Raw genomic sequence first — 18110 nt, forward strand, 5'->3', positions numbered from 1 at the left:
TACTCCTCTAGTAGCCAAATCTATCCATTCAGCTGGTCATTCTCTACCAGTCTGTCCTCGTTCAGTAACACCCCCTTTAACCCTGGAGTCACTAGAGAATTTACGCACCTTTTTTTCCACACCATGATGGGTGAGGTAACAATCCACTTTTTCTACTATCCCTATCAAAATGCAACTATGGGCTCAGATTATCCAAACTAAAAGGTGTACTGACCTCTCTAAGCTTCCTTTGTCACAGGATTCAAACACCATTGTTCACAATTTAACACCTGGAATTTCAATGTTCTTGATACCTTTACTCCACCTAAAGCCTACATCCAAAAAACCATTCTGACTCTCTCACTAAAACAACACATTCCACTACTCACCTTTTAAAAGAAAGCTATAAAAAATCACAGTCTGAAAACTCTTCTAGTGTATTCCCACTCCTCCCAAGAACATTCAGAATTTTCATCAGTGTAGTAAAATAAGTGACTGCATTGCTACCTATATTCCCTCTACTTAACCCTTCCGGTCAGAGGTAGCTGATTACAAAGCAATGTGGCAAATATCTTGAATTCTCTCCCACCCTCTTCTGACTATTTTGCGTCTGCCAGAATCAGTCTTTCCATTAACTTGGTGGCTAAGCTGCCTTCCTTTCTCCTTTCATCTAATTTTTTTCTCTGAGGTAGTCCCCAACCTTTTCACCATGAAATCCATTTCATCCAACTCCCTAAACATGGTTTAATTAGTGGTACAAATCATCTTGAGTCCACTTTATGAGATACTTAATTTCCCCCTCTTGCCAGCAGTGGTTTCAATAGATTAGAAACCAGACACAATAAAACCACTGCTGAGAACCAAGAATGATGATTTTCTCATTATGGTCAGCTACAGATGACCCTTCCCAGGGTAGGTCCTGCCACCTCCATGGGATTAAATGTGTCTAACTCAGCAACAGATAACCAGCATACTATTCTTAAAAGTCATTGCACTGCCCATGTCCTCTTTGAACTCTGTGGCCTCCAACACTACCTTTCACCTCAGTCTGTTCAAAAGCCATTCTCAAGCAGGGGCTAGAGACAGTGCCCTGTCCTTGTCTATTTGCGTACACCTTCACAAGGGAGTCCCTCAGGGATCAACCCTGTTGAAACTGCACTACTCATTATTGTGGTGGTGTTTTTGTACACATATGTGTTTTAGTGTTAGTGCATAATAATGATGCTTTATGTTGGATTTATTACAGATAATGAAATGAAATGATCATTAGTTGTAGTTTAGTTGTGCCACATTTTCATAAATTTGCCAGATAAGTTAATATGGTTGCTGTTTTGATGCTTCTCATTTCACTCCTGCTCTTTCCCCTCCCATCCCATTCCCCTGCAATATCTTCTCGTCACACAGGCCCTGCCGACCAAGAGAAAGTCTGAGGTCATAGAATATTTCCAATGTGCATGTACTGCAAATGAACTTTTTTTGTTTTTAGTTAACAACTGCAAATATCCAAGGTTCTTCTGTTTTTCTGCTGTGCTTAGCACTCTTTGGCCTATTGTTTAGAAATGTTGTAAATTTAGTTGAACCTCTTATGATAACATGATGCTGAAGTTGCTTGGTTCTTTCTTAGAAAATTGAATAGTGCTAACATGTTATATTACTACACAGATTTCTCAATTTGTCAAAAGAAATGTTACATGGGATCATACCAAAGAATATCTGAATCTGTGGTTTTTGCAAATTTCATATGCAAGAAATGTGTATAAGAACCCCTTGATTCTGGGCCAGAATCTTTATGGCTTTCATGTGACTATGTCCGTTTACATTATTTAGATGCCTTTAGTGCTCAATTAAAGACTCAGTCCATTCAGAATTAGATTTTTCTGAACACCTAAAGTGTACGGATACTGTGTTTATCTTGTTATTTTGCTGACATTTGGGACCTAGAATAATTTTGAATTGCAACGATATATTTTTCTTTTGACCATTCAAGCCAATTCTAATTTTGTTCTGTACCGCCTGATTCTTTGATTTTGTAATAAAACCTTTTTCTCTGATCTAGAACTCAACTATTGAGTGGACTAATTGTATTATGTGCAACTCTGCTAACTAATGTTGGGTCTAATGTTGAGGAAGTTTCCTTTTTTTTGCAAGCTCAACCTTGAAGCAGAACCGTCATGGTTACATTTTGGGTGATCTGAATTTTTGGGTGTCTTAGATTTGGGGGTCGGAGTTTTGCTTCCACATTATCAACCTGGATAATGAGACATCATCTACTAGATCTGGCATCCTTTGTTTCCCCTGTCATTTTGCCTCTGCCTCCTGTATTTTTGCTGTGTGCTGGATTTTGTTTTTGTTGGTCTAGATGTTCTTTTCCTCCACAGGTGACACCAACACTACTGTGAAATTTTCACAATCGAGACCACAGGTTTTCGTAGGTTGTATTTATTCCAACGTATTATTGTCACTTACATTACACCTTTTTGCAGAAGAATTTACTCTCTAGGTCCTGAGGAAGGCCGCAATCAGAATTTGATCATCATGGCTGACACATGTAGACCTGCTTTTCGAACAACTGCAGCCAATATTTCTTAAACTGCACATGCACTGTTTTTTAACCTTGACACCAAGAGTTAACAAATAATCTTTTTTCTCTTGGTAGTTAATTTTAGATCACTCTTCACATCACTATTCTTCGCTTTGCAACCCTTACCCAAAATACTTCCAACGCTTCACATCAAGCGGATTTTAGAAGATACGATAAAATGATCACTAAAACATCCCTGAGCTCCTCCCTCAAAGTGAGGGGGTTGTAGCCCTTGGTTGCACTAGGAATTGCAACCAAGAGGAGATCCCAGATGATGAAGAATGCCACCTCGGTGGGTGATGGGATTTCATCCTCTTAAATGGACTCCCCCATGTCTGAGTAGGAGTCTTATGCTTGTACTTCTTGTGCCTTAGATCTGTCCTAAGCTCGGCAGACCCGCGGATTACTTGTTTGATATAATATTGGTTGTGGGGTATCTATCTGTGCCGGTCTTTAAAACTTTCCCTTAGACCCCCCACCCACAGTTTTGTATTGTTTCATCTTAGAGACAATGCCAATGTTACTATTAAAATAGTGATCTATTTCTGGAGAGCGCTCTTCCCTAAATGCTGTGTCCAGCAGTGAATACTGTGGGAAGCACCACATCCGGGCCCTGCGTATTATCTCATCTAGTTTTATCTGCAATCTAACAGGGAAGTGATCTGAATATGTACGGTCCAAGTGTTTGCACTCTACTATGGGTAGGATTAGTTCTTGTGTGGCATACCAGTAGTCAATGCGCGTATGTATATTGAAGGCTGAAGAGTAATGAGTGTACTCCCTTCTCCGGGGGTGGCAATAGCGCCATACATCAAGTAGATCATCTATCTCCGCTATTGCAACCTTGGCCTTTGCTGCTGTAGAGCGTAGTCAGACTTGGCCTCTTCACCTATCTAAGTTAGGGTATTGCACACAATTAAAATCGCCCCCCACCAAAGTGTAGGCATCACCGTGTACGTAGCAATTTTTTTATGCAGTGCTCGATAAAATTGAGGGTCATCATAGTTGGGTCCATATATCCCCACCAGACCTACACAGAAGGCACCTTTGTAGCAGTGAGATACAATGAATCTACCTCCCGGGTCCATTTCTAATGTCTGTAGTTTGATATTAGAGCCTTGTTTAACCCATATTAATACACCTCGTGTGTGTGACGTGAATCCAGCTGCTACACAACCCCCTTCATTCTTCTCTGTGTAAGCAACCTCGTGTGAGGTGGTTTTCCTGCAGTATCGCTACATCAATTTGCCGTCTATGTAAATATGATACTGTTTTGCGTATTCTGCATGTATCATTCAAGCTTCTAACATTCTATGTTAAGAAAATTAGCATTGTCCCTCGTGCATCGTTAGGGTGATCACTGTCATTGTTTCCGCTCATAGTGTATAATCACTTTCACTGTACCTTTGCTGCTCCTCAAACTTTTATCTAATCATGCTCACTGGGCTACTTTTGTTGCATACTTGCACATCTATCATTCCCTCCTCCCCCACCCACGGCATGCCCCCTAAACGTCGACATGCTTTTGGTGTACTCACCCTTATCCCCTCCTGTAAAACAACCCCTCTTAATTTCCCATTTAAATGTGTGATACACAATGGGGAGGAAGGTGCCCAACAGCTTATTAAAGCCCTGGTACAAACAACCATCAAGTTCCTTATTCCAAGTCTATTACCTTAACTATGTCTTAATCTAGTATATTTAGAATACTGTAACACATCCCGTACATACATAGCTCCTCCAGTTCTTTATTCTGAGTGTCAGGTCAACATGTGTTCAGAAACTTCAATGCGCTCCACGCTTTAAGATAATGTACCATAGTCTAATGCTTTAGAAGCTCTCTAATTCCGCCTTACTTCGAGATTGTACATGTACCACTATTTTCTGCTGGATTTCAGTTCCAACAACTCTTGCACTGTCAGAGTGGGAGCCTCAACTCAATCAGACATTTTGATCCATTGCGCTAGGGCTTTGCTCCTTGGCTTTGTCCACCTCTGGTGTCTGTCTGCCATGCTTGGCTTTAGTTATGTGTTTGGGAGCCTGCTGTAGATTGGTGGGATCTGAGTATATCTTCGCTTTGCTGTCAAGTGTGACCTTCAGACGAGCCAGATAAAGCATTGCATATTAATGTTTTAAGTCTCATAGGTTCCGCTTCACTGGATCAAATTTTTGTCTCGCCTCCTGCATTTTTATAGTGAAGTCCGGGTAAAGTGATATTTCGGTTCCCTCTTAGCAAAGCAACTGCAACTCTCTTGCTTTCCGCAGGGCTGAGGCCTATCTCTGTAGTTTAATATTCTGGCTATGAATGGAAACGGGGGAGCCCCAGGTAGCGGCTTAGGTGTCACAGTATGATGCGCCCGCTCTAGAACAAAGATATCGGAAAAGGTGTCCTGGCCCAGCCGAGTTGTGAGCAATTTCTCCACAAATAACTCCATATTGCCTGTAGGAGTGGATTCCGGCAAGCCAACTATATGCAGATTGTTACACCTAGAGCGTGCCTCCAAATCCTCAGCCTTGAGCTGTGGGGTGTCCAATAGTTTTCCAATCTACTGCTGAGCATTTATGGTTTCCACATGTTGGTTCTCGACTTCTGAGACTCTGCACTCCACCATGTCAATTCTATCTGCAGGTTTATCCATTCATTCCATCATGCGAACCATGCGGTACAAGAGTGAGTCAATTTTTCGGTCTATATTTGAGAGGCTTTGTTGCATTATTTCCAATATTTTGCGCAGGTCGTCTCCCAGCTCCAAACTCAAAGCCCCTCACTCTTCTGTCTCGTTTTCAATATCTTCTTCTCTGTTTTTGACTGATTGGCGTTGCTCAAATTGCAACCTAGGTTGCATTTTACCTGGTTTTACCATGTTATCTCTGAAGGGTCTTAGAGTGTGCGCCACCTGCAGCTGCTGTCAGGGTACCCAGATCTGCTCCCAAAGCAGGGAGTCATGTATTTTCCGCACTGCTCTTCCAGCCTCTATGTCAGTTGAGGGGTTTTCAAGGGAGATGCCCCAGCAGTGGTCAGCCCTCTCACTCGGCCTCGTAAGTCAGTTGCACAAGCACCTCGCCGCGCCAGTACCCCTCTGCTGATTTAGCAATGATCTTTTGTCACAACTCTGTTTACGTTTAGCTAAGCAGATGAGCACTGTGTCCCTGCTTGGCTCTCGGTCAGCCCGCCTCCAGCCTGCACCTCCTTCCCGCAGTGGAGCCGCCTCTTGTGGGAAACCATTATGTAGGCCCAGGCCCACACAGCATCCAGGCTCAGTTACAGTGTCCTATGGGCCGGAGGGCCTTAATGGAGCGCAAGTGAGCCAGTGGCTCGGGCAGTCACCCACCGTCTGCAGATTCGTACCACAAACGAGCCGTATTCGAGGACCCAGCCAGGGCCCCTCTTTTCCCCCCCAGAAGCACCACACGCTTCCTAATCGCACAGGCCCAATTGGACACATAGCACCACGCAGCCCACAGTCCTCCGGTATAAGAAACCAGCCGCGCAGCTCGCTCACCACCCTCAGCGCAGTCAGCAACGCATTTGGCCAAATTAGCACTGAAGTCGTCCTGCCTCGATTCTGCGGCACAGGTGCAGACGGGCCTCACGCAGCAACAGATAGGCCGTTGCGCCACCTAGATCAACTTAGGTTCCGTGCTGCGCGTTCCGGTAAGCTAAACGCTCGCAAAAATATTTTTCTGTTTCTGCCGCACAGCGCAGTCAGAGGCACCTCAATGTATTAGTGATCCTCAGTAGGTAACAAGGATTCCTTCAGGATAGTTATGACAGTTTTCACAGAGCTTGTTTACCAAGCGGCCATCTTGAGACCAGGCAAGCTACGCACCCCAAAGCACGTATCACTTCACCAAGAATTATACCCTTTAGCAAATTACGGATTATAAATGTGGGTTGAACTTCTAAAGGCCTTTTATGTCCAAGGAGCTACTTGTTTATTATGATGTATCCCTGGCCTCTTATTCTTCTATTGGTGCACCATTTAAGCATGCGAGTGGTCTAGATATTTCTCACCTAAGGATAAAGAGCTAGACACTTTAACATGCCTTTTAGTTTTAGCAAACTATGGTTTTACCGTGGCACCAGTAACTGAAATGTGTATTATGTTCAAGGAAATTGTTAGAGTTTATCCACTTTTTATTTTTATCTTGATATTGTACTCAAGTGAGTTTCTTGACACCTTTTAGTTTTTGTCTATAGCAAGTGTCACTTTAATAGTACTTTATACTCGTGTAACGATTGGAGAATTAATGTGATATTGAAACCCTTAATGCCTTTTGTGCCTGAGTAAATCTCTAGAATTTTGCAACATTATTATGGTGAGTCAATCCATCACTTATTGCAAGATGTTTTGACTAGTACATAATTATAATGGCACCTGTGATAGAACTAAAGTTATCCTGACATTGTTTTTCATGCGATTTTAAGTGTACTTTTATAGTCAAGTTATGTAACCGCAATACAAATATTACTACTACTACTGCTGTCATTTCTATATCTGCTGCTTTTTTTTTTTTTTACTTATTTAAGGCCAGACAACCGGATATCAGTGGAGAAATCTGAAACATGTACCAGGCGACCTGAAATCCTGATAAGGTACAAACTCCAAACTGGTCATACTGGAGAATGGTTTGCTCCAAAATTCTTTGCAAAAGCAGAGTTAAGGTTATTCACCGGAACAAACAGCAATCTTGTATCCAACCATGTGCCCCCAAAGCCATCCACAAGTGGCGCCTTGGTCAGGGGTGAAATATATGTAGGCTATTTACGCACTGATTGCTAATAATGTTTAAGTCGCCTTGCTTCAATTAAAAATCCCTCTGAAGACAATGAATCATAGAAAGGGTTTGAAGACAGAAGTCAGTAAGTTGTAATGTAATGTAAGAAAAAAAATGTCAGACATGAGTTGTACTCGTAAGCTGGTGGGCGGATAAAGCACGCCTTTGGCGGTGCTGTGTTGGTGCAAAACTGGCGCCGGACCGCCAAAGTCGTAATCCGGCCTTGAGTTCTACCTGAACCCATGATTCAAGCAGTAGGCAATCCACGAAAAACTGTCCGGATGACGGCTTCTGTTTGGTTAGTGTGGGAGTATTGACAAACTTCACCTCATCATTTGGTGTCTGCGATTCACATTACCATACGTGTAACAGAAATCTTAGATAATTTAAAGCAATCAGAGCATATCTACTTTTGTTTTAAATAAAGTTAGACGTAATGTTAATTTTATGTTTTTTTGTGTAATCATACATCAAAGTTTTTTTTAATGTTTAAGTCTGTACAATCGTTTTATATTGTTGTATAATTAGGAAAAATCGTTTTTCAAACAATGTATTTTAAATGTATGTTTGTGCTTTTATGAGTATAATTCTCGAATAAAGCTTTGATGATGATGTTAATTATATCAGCAGTAGCCAGCCCACTGCAAGAGTATTCCATACTTCAAATGAATAATAATTAGTACAATACCAAAACAAGTTTAAATGAAAGTGACTATTTCCAGGAAAATGTTAAGTAAAGAATTGTCCAAAACATCACAAACGCTCGTCATACATTACAACCTACTGACTTGTGTCTTCAAACCCTTTGTGTGATTTATTGTCTTCAGAGGGATTTTTAGGTGAAGCAAGGCTACTTAAGAGAATCAGAATACAACCTATTAATCATAATTACTTGTTGACAGCAGTGTGTGCCTGAGTGGGAAGAGTGTGCCATTCCCATTAATAATAAATGCAAGAAACACACGAGGCATGTCACCCTGAGGATTTATGTGTTGGTTGTCCTACTCATTATTTGTTGATTTTAAAATCGTTTGACGAGGTTTCATTAAAAGGAGAATAAATATGTTAGTGCACTTGCAGTTTGCTCTGCTGAAATAGAATTACTTGCATATTTATGTAAATTGAGAACTGTATGGAAATTGTGTTAGTCCTGGAAAAGCTGCCATTCTAACTTGCATCTGCTTTGGAAAAGATAAATAAATGGAAAATGGAGCGGGACAGAGGGAGTTTTTGGAGGTTTTCCTATATTACCAGGAATGGGTTTTTTCCTGGCATTTCAGACTGAGGCTGTATCATGATGAAATATCTACTAATTAATGAATGTTCTTCTGATGGCAGAACTTGAAAACACAGAGACAAATACTGCCCTGTGTTTCTGAGCTCTCCTGTCAAGAAAACATGCATTAACTTTGAGATATTTCGAGTTAATGAATGTGCTCAAGACGCCATAAAGAACCGCACAACCCCTTCTGCTCTGGTGCCGTATAGAAAACGACACCATATTTGTTTGTTACAAAAGGGCATTTTTGGAATTTCTACAATACAGAACCACGCTGCTATGTTGCAAATAGCTGGGATCACCATCTCGCAGTCCACACTTTTTAGGTCGAGCATTCGAGACCTCTTGTATATACTTTAGTATATACTTACATGTGTACGTACTTTGTGGGCTCTGGAGATCAGCCCTAGGACTTGCTAGATTCCGCGTAGAAACTTTTTTGTTCTGTTCAACTGCCTCTATTTAACTGTTTTGATAGAAAACAAGTAGTAGAGGTCAGTAAAATACCAGAATTGCTTTCTGCTGAGGTACTTTTTTTTCTGGCAACTGCCTCTATTTAACTTTCTTGATAGAAAACAACCAGCAGAGTAAAATAACCAGTATCACTTTAGCGTTCTCTAGATCCCAGTCCATAGATATTGTCTTCCACGAGCCCCTGTAGACAATAATATATTTTTTAAATCTTGTATTTTCAGTGATATGACCACTGAATGCCCTTATTTTATATGATAAACAAAGTTTTGGACTACACCATTTCCAGCTGAAAGGCAATATTTCCCTCCATGTGTTCCCATACCTGATGTGTCACGCAGTTTGGTGCTTACTTTCCCTTCCATGTTAAAGAACAGTATATGTTTCAGGACCCAGGCTAATATGCTGCATAGCTAAATACATATAAGGTCCCAAAGGCGAGACCGATTGCATTGCAAAAGCTTGTTCTATAAGTCCTCTCGAACTATTCATGCCAATGACCTCCTATATTACATACAACGTAAACAAGGTAAGAATCATAGCAGTAGGCAATTCTGCATCGTTTGGGCATCTAAATATCTGCAAATGACAACTTAGGCAAGGATGTCCAACATCACTGAGTGATTAAGACACACTGTTATTATCATCCTGCCAATATTCAACCACTCCTGAAAGAGATCCCTAATAACAGCTGCTCGAATCGACTTGGATTTCGTATCGTGTTTCAAGTCCTTGTTTAACATAAAGTGATAGATCATTTATTTATAGCAGATCCCGTCTTCGGCAGAATTAATAAGCATCTACTTGCCATTCATGTGTACCTGATCCCATTTTATTAACTATTAGGCACACTAAATTACTTGAGCATGCTGACAAAAACAATGGGCGTATGATTAACATACATAAGTTGCAAGTCTAAATTTACTCATGTGTAGATTTACTCCTATACCAAGTGTAACGCTCCACTCCACTCCATCTTCAAGTGAACTGTTGGTGACTCCTACTTCTGAATTTATGAGTGTAAAGTTAATATTAGTAACTTTTCAGCTGCTTGGGGAGATCTCTACAGAGATTTCCCTATAGGAAAGTACAGAGAAATGTAATTTCTCAGTTAAAATATAGCAATATTTTAATGGAAAATAAAAAATGAAAAATAGTGATGAGCAAATAAAACTAACATATGACTACCTACATATAAAACATAAAACACACGACCCGACTGATGAGCCCCAAAAAGGTCAAAGCTGGTCTTGGGTTGCTTGTCTTCTGGTTCTGGAAAGACCTGGCCTGGCAGTTCAGGCTGCACTGTTCCTATTGGAGAAGGGTCTAGACTGATTTGCAGCTGGCTGGGTCCGAACAGAGGTGGCATGGTGTGCAAAATAACGATGGATGAGGATGAGGATGAGGCCCGGGTAATTACCAGTGGCTGAGATTAATGAAAGCATTCTTGCCATCACTTTTTTGCATACTGCAATGCCAAACATCCAAAGGTACATCTCCCAGACCCGTTTCCTGACAATTAATATCCTACTTATACTCATGACCAGCAGCGGCCGCTGCAGGTATGAGAGGTGGGGCCGTGTGGGGGGATTTCGAGAGACGACCACAAGGGAAATTAAATAAATAATTACATTGCCCTCATGGTCATCTCTCGAAATACCCCCTCCCTACCTGGCTCCATCGTCCCACTGCTCATGCCTGCAGCAGCCGCAGCTGCTCATGACACCCGACTCGTCAATGGCCTGGCTTTGTAATGAGTCCAAGTAGCATATCTTAATGAAATACAAAAATATATTTGAAAATGTTTATTCCTAGCAGACTACACAATCGCCCTGAAAACAGACAAGCATAGTCATTTTTCAGTAAAAGTAACCTTTAATAAGGATAACCATCAGGCCTTAAAAATTCCAAACCATCAGCTTTTCAAAGTTATTAAGTTAAGAAACCAAAGACCTGACCAGATGTTACAATCTGGGCAAATACAGCGGTTCTGAGATGAGATACATTTTTTATTGTTGCTGCGGTCATGGGTAGCTGTAGTCTTCGTAATATTAAATATGATGAAAATTGCTTCTATTGAGAATCTTATGCGCAAACTTATACAATTGTCATTCATCTTTATGAAAACTAATAACGTATTTATTAAATATTTGTTGGATACCCAGATTCTATACATCAGTTCTCTTAATAAGTAGTTTATAACATTGATGGTGAAACCTGAACAATGTGTTGGGCAGTAAAGAAACATGATCAATTCCCATCAATTTAACAAAAAACGTATGAACCTGAAGAAAACGGAAAACAATAGCCTTGGATATAAGACAGTTTTTTATATTGTATATATAAAACAAAATGCCCCTTGGAAAAAATTTGTATCAAGGCAAATGTTTGTACAGCTGATCAATTTCACACTGTATTCTTCAAAGTAATGATTCCGGCAGAAATCGGAGGGATTAGCATTAATGGGTAGAACTACCCGCACTTGCTAAAGCCTTGCTTGAGGATACAATGACATTCCTGGCAAAGTACTGTAAGACCTTAAATGTATTTTATGGCAAAGTATTGGTATGGAGACTTTGTGCAGTGTTTATTCTGCTGACAGATATATCATCTCCTGCACTGCAGTGCCTAATTAAACTTCGCTGCAGCTGGAGGTAACAAAATACCTGTGGGAAGGGTGGGAAGGGTGGGGAGGGCAATAGAGTTACAAGGGCCACCCATCTAACAAAAAGATTTTAATAAAAATCGCAATTAGCGCATGGCAAACATCGGCATCAAGATTGTGTCAGTGTTTGCTGCGCAGTGGAATGTCCGCAAATCCAAAATATTTTTGTGCCGTGAAATTTAAAAATGGCCAGGTCAGTTTATAATCTTAGCCATAGGGAAGAGTAACTGTACAATAAATACTCTTTTCCACTTCAGACAGATTATCTCCTAAGAAATTCAGAAGCATTCAGTCTATAATACATTTCTAACCACACAAAAACAACAGGAAGAAACCCCTACCATGCTTAGCCTATCTTTGCATACCAGCCCATGTGGATCGCCCAAGGGTATTAAAAAGGATTTTCACCCTCTGGGATACCAAGTGGCATGCTTCATCATGTAAATGTAAATGTGTGTATACTTGTAAAGCGCACTATCACCTAGAAGGTATCTTGGCGCTGTATACCGCTGTGGAACCCTTCCTGGCTTTCCATGTGAGATGCCCCTTACTGGGCACCTCCAAGGTGAGGCCAGGCATCCTAGCGCTTTCGGGGCCGTTGTGGAGATTAAGTAAGCTATTGCCCAGAGTTGCAGAGTGGGACCCATGATTAGAATAGGCACCGAGGCGAGAATTATCGAGTCCGTGGACATAGAGCCCAAGACCCTGCCGCGTCGGGAATTGAACCCTGGTACCGGGTCAGACCTCTGCCTAATCGGTGAGCCACACTTCTCATCATAAAGTCCTCATCCAGATACCTAGTGTATTTGGATGGGCTCAACCTTGGTACCAAAGGGAGCGCCTTGGTTATTGATTGGGATAAAAAATTTAAAATAGTCTAGGGTGTCCTGAGGGTTAATTTATTTTACAAAGGGCATCCTGATGTAGTTAGTAACAGGTGGGGATGTACTCAGGAAATTAGTATTCTCGGTACCCCTGGGTCAACATGTTTCAGCCATCACACCATAGAGGTAAGTAGGCAGTTGGACCTTGTAGTAAAATTTTCATCAAAGATCTCTCACCGGCCATGAACCTCTTTGGTTCCTTCTTCCACTTGCCTCCTTACCCTCATGGACCTCTAAATAGGATACCACTAAAGAAATACGAACATATAGACCACATGGGTCGGTCTGTAAGGCATGTATGACCCAGCGATACAGAGAATACAAATTTACTTATTGGAAATGGAAAGTTTCATAGTGATCCATGAAGTAGGGGCCGATAAAAAGGGAATGCCCCAAAACAGACACCAAATGTGGCAGAAAGCTTGATATTGGTCCAGAAAGAGTGCATTTTCTTTATGACAGAACAGAGTGTTAGGGTTGACCAATCTCACCTGAGATCTCATTGGCTGACAGTACCTCAACCAAGAAGTGGTGACAGCCATCTTAAAACTCTAGACTCGGTCACGAGACCTAAGAGAAACCACAAAAAAGACATAGGGGACAGGGTATGAATACACAGACCACTTAGGCTTGGTTGTGTGGTCCCAGAGGAACTCCGCCTGGGGCAAACCCACAATTTCATGAAGGATCCACAAATCTGTGGTAAAATGCAAAGTAAAATAAAAAAAAGAAGAAACACAGACTCTTGTGCCTTTCAAACCCCCTCCTAGGTATTGGGTGTTGCAGGAGCATAGCTGACTGCTCCCTCTATGTGGGAGAACAAAACATTTTCCTGCTCATGCTCTCAGGCAGGAAAATGCTTTCAATTGCTCCCACACCGCAGCAGAAAAACAAAACTGCTCCCATGGGTTAGGGCAATCCTGACTCCTGCTACACACAAGATGAGTGCAAGCAGGGGAGCCCGTGGGACTGTGGGACTGTGGGGACCTTGGGCCTTACCCCAGAGCCCCCAAGGATGGACTAGCTGCGGTGTGCCCCAGGTTGGAACTGGGACACTGCACTTTAAAAAACAATCTGGTACTAGTTGTGCATGCCCCGAGCACACCACTTTATAATTAAATGAAAAATCAAAATGCTGATGGGGCTGCAGGAACACCCTGGGGTTCCAACCAAAGCCCCCAAAATAATAAGGTTGAGGTGTTGTCCTGGGGGGTACCAGGGCACCGCATAGATAAAAAAAAATGACAGCTCATGCATGGCCCCATGAAGCCTGGGGCTTCCCGCACAGCCCCTCATTAAAAACAACAACTATGGGTGTCCTGCGTGGTACCGGGACATCCAAAAACCAAAAAAGCAAAATGTGAAACATAAATGAGTGGCCACAGTGGTATAGAGTGGAATTGGGTAGAGTGGAGTGGCATACACTTGTGTGGCGTACAATAGAGTGGTGTAAAATGGAGTGCCCTAGAGTACAATAGTATAGATTGGAGTGGTATAAAGGTGAGTGGTAGACAGAGTGCTGTACAGTGGAGAGGCATAGAACATAGGGGAGGAGAGTGGAGTGGCATAGAGTGGCAAAAGATTGGAGAGGCGTAGAGCATAATAGCGTACTGTGGATTGGTGTAAAGTGGAACGGCATAGAGTGGAGTGGCGTACAGTGGAATAGCGAAGAGAAGAAGGAACTAGAGCAGAGTAGTGTAGAGTGGAATAGCACAGAGTGGAGTGGCATAGAGTGGAGCAGCATAGAATGGAGTGGCATAGAGTGAAGTGGTATAAAGTGTACAGTGTACAATACAGTGGCATACAGTTGAGTGGCATAGAGTGGAAGGTATAGAGTGGAGTGGTGTAAAGTGGAAAAGTGCAGATTAGAGTGGCGTTGTGTGGCATACGGTAAAATAGGATTGAGTGGCATCGAGTGGAGAGGTGTACAGCGTAGTGGTGTACAGTACAGTGGTTTGGAATGGCACAGAGTGGAGTAGCATAAAGTGGAGTAGAGTACCACAGAGTGGCAAAGAGTTGAGCGGCGTAGAGTGGAATAGCGTAGGCTGGAGTAGCATAGAGTGGAGTGATGTCGAGTGGGCTGGTCTAGCGTGGAGTGGCGTAGACTGGAGTGGCATAAAGTGGAATAGCACAGAGTGGAGTGGCATTGAATGGATTGATGTACAGTAGAGTTGCGTAGAGTGGAGTCAAGTGCAATAGCATAGAGTGTAGTAACGTGGAGTTGCATAGAGTGGAGTGGCATAGAGTGTAACATCGTACACTGGACATGGCATAGAGTGTGGTGGCATACAGTGCAGTGGCGTAGAGTGCAATAGAGTGGAGTCGTGGTAGAGGGAGTGGTGTAGAATGGAATAGCATAGTATAATGGCATACAGCAGCATTATGTTGATTGATGCACAGTCGGATAGCATGAAGTGGAGTGGCATACAGTGGACTTGTGTTGAGAGTGGAGTAGATTTAAATAGAACGGAGAGGAGTAGAGCAGAGTGGTGAAGAATATAATGATGTAGAGTGGATTGGAGTGGAGTGACATACAGTGGCAGAGAGCTAAGTGCCGTACAGTGGAATAGTGTAGAGTGGGGTGGCGTACAGAGAAGTGGCATACATTAGAGTGGCGTAGAGTAGAGCAGAATGGAATAGCATAGTGTGGATTGGCATAGAATGGAGTGGCATGGGGTACAGAGGACTACGGTAGAGTGGACAGGTGTAGACTGAAGTGCCTTAGAGTGGGGTAAAGTAGAGTGGAATAGCGTAGAGTGGAGTGTTGTAGAGTCCAGTGGTGTAGCGTGTGATAGGGTAGAGTGGTGTACAGCAGAGTGGTATGGAGAGGTGTAGAGTTGAATATCATAGAATGGAGTGGCTTACAGAGGAGTGGAGTGGTGGAGAGCTGCATAGAGTTAAGTGGCATAGAGTGGAAAAGCATAGAGTTGAGTGGCTTGAGGAAATATAAATACGTTCCCCTCTCTATTCACACTTTAATAAGTGGCAATATGTAAAGCATAATATAAAACCTACCACTTACCTTTATCAAAGGCCCTAACCCAGCCATAGGTGGCTAAAAACAACACAGTTGCAGGAGAAGTAGTAAGAGCCACATGGTTGTCCAGGTTGTGTTCCAGGGAGCAGAGATTGCCTCTCTCGGTGACTATGCTAGAGGCAGGGAGATGTAGGGGCCCTGCAGGATGCAGACGGTGTGTCGGATGCTGGAAACACTAGGAACCCTGCAGGGTGCATGCAGGCTTTATGCAAGGGGTCTTACAAGATGGTGATTCTGTGCAGCGAGCTGCCGGTGCCCTGCAGGTGCATGCTGTATTTATGGGCATGCAGGACTCCTACACAGTGCTGGTTATGTGAAGGGTGCTGTAGTATTCCTGCAGGTTGCAGGCTGGTGCAGTGTAAGCGGGACCACAGGAAGAGGCAGTAGGCGGGTCTTAGTGATCAAAGAAAAAGATTTTATTGATGACAAAAGTTGGTCAGTGCTTTTGGGCCTGCCCGGGTGCTTCCTTGGTGACCGACTCCTTTCAGCCCGACTCTTTGACAGGACCCCCTCGGTTCGCCTTGACTTTAAGGTCCGCCTTCGTTCGGCTCCGTCCTGCTCCGTCGTGTCGCTTTCTCACCCAGGAGATATGTAAATAAAGGGAGAAAAAGCGCGTTACTGTCACGGCCTTTCTCTTTCTAAATCCCATTCACCAGTGAGGGGGGGAAAAAGGGAGTGATATGACTTCGGAAAAGTGCTCCCAAGCTTTTGTAGACAGTACCCCCGTGAAACTGTGAGTCTACTAAGAGCAGTAGGGGCCAATCTGCACCCTCCCCTTTCCCGTCTCTACTCTTGAAGCGCTCTAGCGCCTTGCCCGTTTCCCGATCCAAGCCGCTATGCGCTCACGTACCTCGTGAAGCCACGCCTCTCGCTCGAGTCTCACCGACCGCCTCTCCTCTGCGGGGCTGATGTCCGACGGGCTCTGCTCCGGGTCTGCGTTGTCGTCCTGTCGGAAGTCCTGGGGAACGTCCAGCATCCGCTGGAACTCCTCGTAGGTCTCTGCCTCCTCCGTAGGCTCCCTTGTCTGGATCCGTCGCTGTATTCTCCAGTCCGGGGAGTCCTCGTCCCACCACTCGTTGTCCTCCTCGTCTCGGCTTCGCTCTGTTCCACTCCTCTTCCAAGCTGCTCCGCCGGTGTACAGACACACCTCTTCTGGCTCACCTGCGTCTTTTCTAGTGTAGTTTGGCCACTCCCCCTCATCACCTGGAGAACATTTAAAGGGGCTGCTACCCAGGTCCTCTTCGTCTTCGCTGTATGCTTCCTCCACTTGGTGCCAACACGGTGATTTCAGGCTGGGCTGTGGAAATACAAAGGGGGGTCCACAAGTTACTTCGACCACAGGGGGCGCCAGGGGCACCCCGTTACATTCCTCCCCCCCTGAACACTTCCGTTCGGGAAGGGGATAGCGAGAAAGAAAGTCCGCACCAACATTGTCAGTTCCACGTTTATGGACAACCGAAAAGGAGTAAGGCTGCAGGGCTAGGAACCAGCGCATCACCCTGGCGTTATTCGCTTTATTACGGGCCATCCATTGCAGGGGGGCGTGGTCAGTATACAGGGTAAACGGTCTGCCCTCCAGGTAATAAGACAATTTATCCACGGCCCACCTTATCGCTAAACATTCCTTCTCTACCGTGGCATACTTCAGTTCTCGGGGAAACAGTTTACGGCTAACGTATAGTATGGGGTGGTCAGTCCCCCCCTCGGATTTTTGTGAGAGGACGGCCCCTATCCCATAATCCGAAGCGTCTGTGTGCAAAAAGAAAGGTTTTGAAAAGTCAGGGGAAGTCAACACCGGGGAGGAAGTGATACAGTGTTTCAAGCAGGAAAAAGCCTCTTCCATCTCTCGAGTGGGGTGGAGTAGCGTTTTCTCAGGGATCCGGTGTTTTAGGGTGTCCGAGAGGGGGGCTGAAATCTGGGAGAACATCGGAATAAACCTACGATAATAGCCAATCAAGCCCAAGAACGCTCTCATGTCTTTTCTGGTTTTGGGGAACGGGGTCTCGGAAATGGCTCTGACTTTCTCGATCTGAGGTTCTATCATTCCATGCCCTAGGACATAGCCCAGGTATTTAACTTTTTGATAGGCCATCCGTGATTTCTTAGCGTTGATTTTTAATCCAGCTTGTTGCAGGGTGTCTAATACCTTCTGTAGATGTTCCATGTGCGTTTCCCAGTCGGGACTAAAGACGACAATGTCGTCGAGGTATGCCGAGGTGAACCTGGACACGTCTTTCAAAACCGTATTCATCAATCGCTGAAACGTGGCGGGAGCACCGTGAAGACCGAAGGGGAGTACGGTGAATTCATAGTGACCGTCCTCGGTTGAGAACGCGGTTTTATGTCTATCCTCCTCGTGGAGGGGTACCTGCCAGTACCCCTTAGTCAGGTCGATGGTGCTAATAAATTTGGCTTCGCCTAACTTCTCGATCAGC

General features: G+C 43.7%; 2 protein-coding genes across 3 annotated transcripts in view; both read right to left on the reverse strand.

Annotated features, from left to right (window-relative positions):
- Positions 1-18110, reverse strand: part of CNTN5 (contactin 5) — a 3039905-nt gene that overhangs the window by 1066949 nt on the left and 1954846 nt on the right. The window lies entirely within an intron of this gene.
- The window catches only part of LOC147698709 (uncharacterized), a 96990-nt gene that overhangs the window by 75664 nt on the left and 3216 nt on the right, over positions 1-18110 (reverse strand). The window contains exon 2 of the mRNA XM_086933595.1: positions 16526-16972. Within this exon, the coding sequence (XP_086789721.1) occupies positions 16526-16972 (447 nt within the window). The remainder of the gene's footprint in view (positions 1-16525; positions 16973-18110) is intronic.

The sequence above is a fragment of the Lissotriton vulgaris genome, chromosome 8 (assembly GCF_964263255.1).
Source record: "Lissotriton vulgaris chromosome 8, aLisVul1.2, whole genome shotgun sequence".
Taxonomy (NCBI): domain Eukaryota; kingdom Metazoa; phylum Chordata; class Amphibia; order Caudata; family Salamandridae; genus Lissotriton; species Lissotriton vulgaris.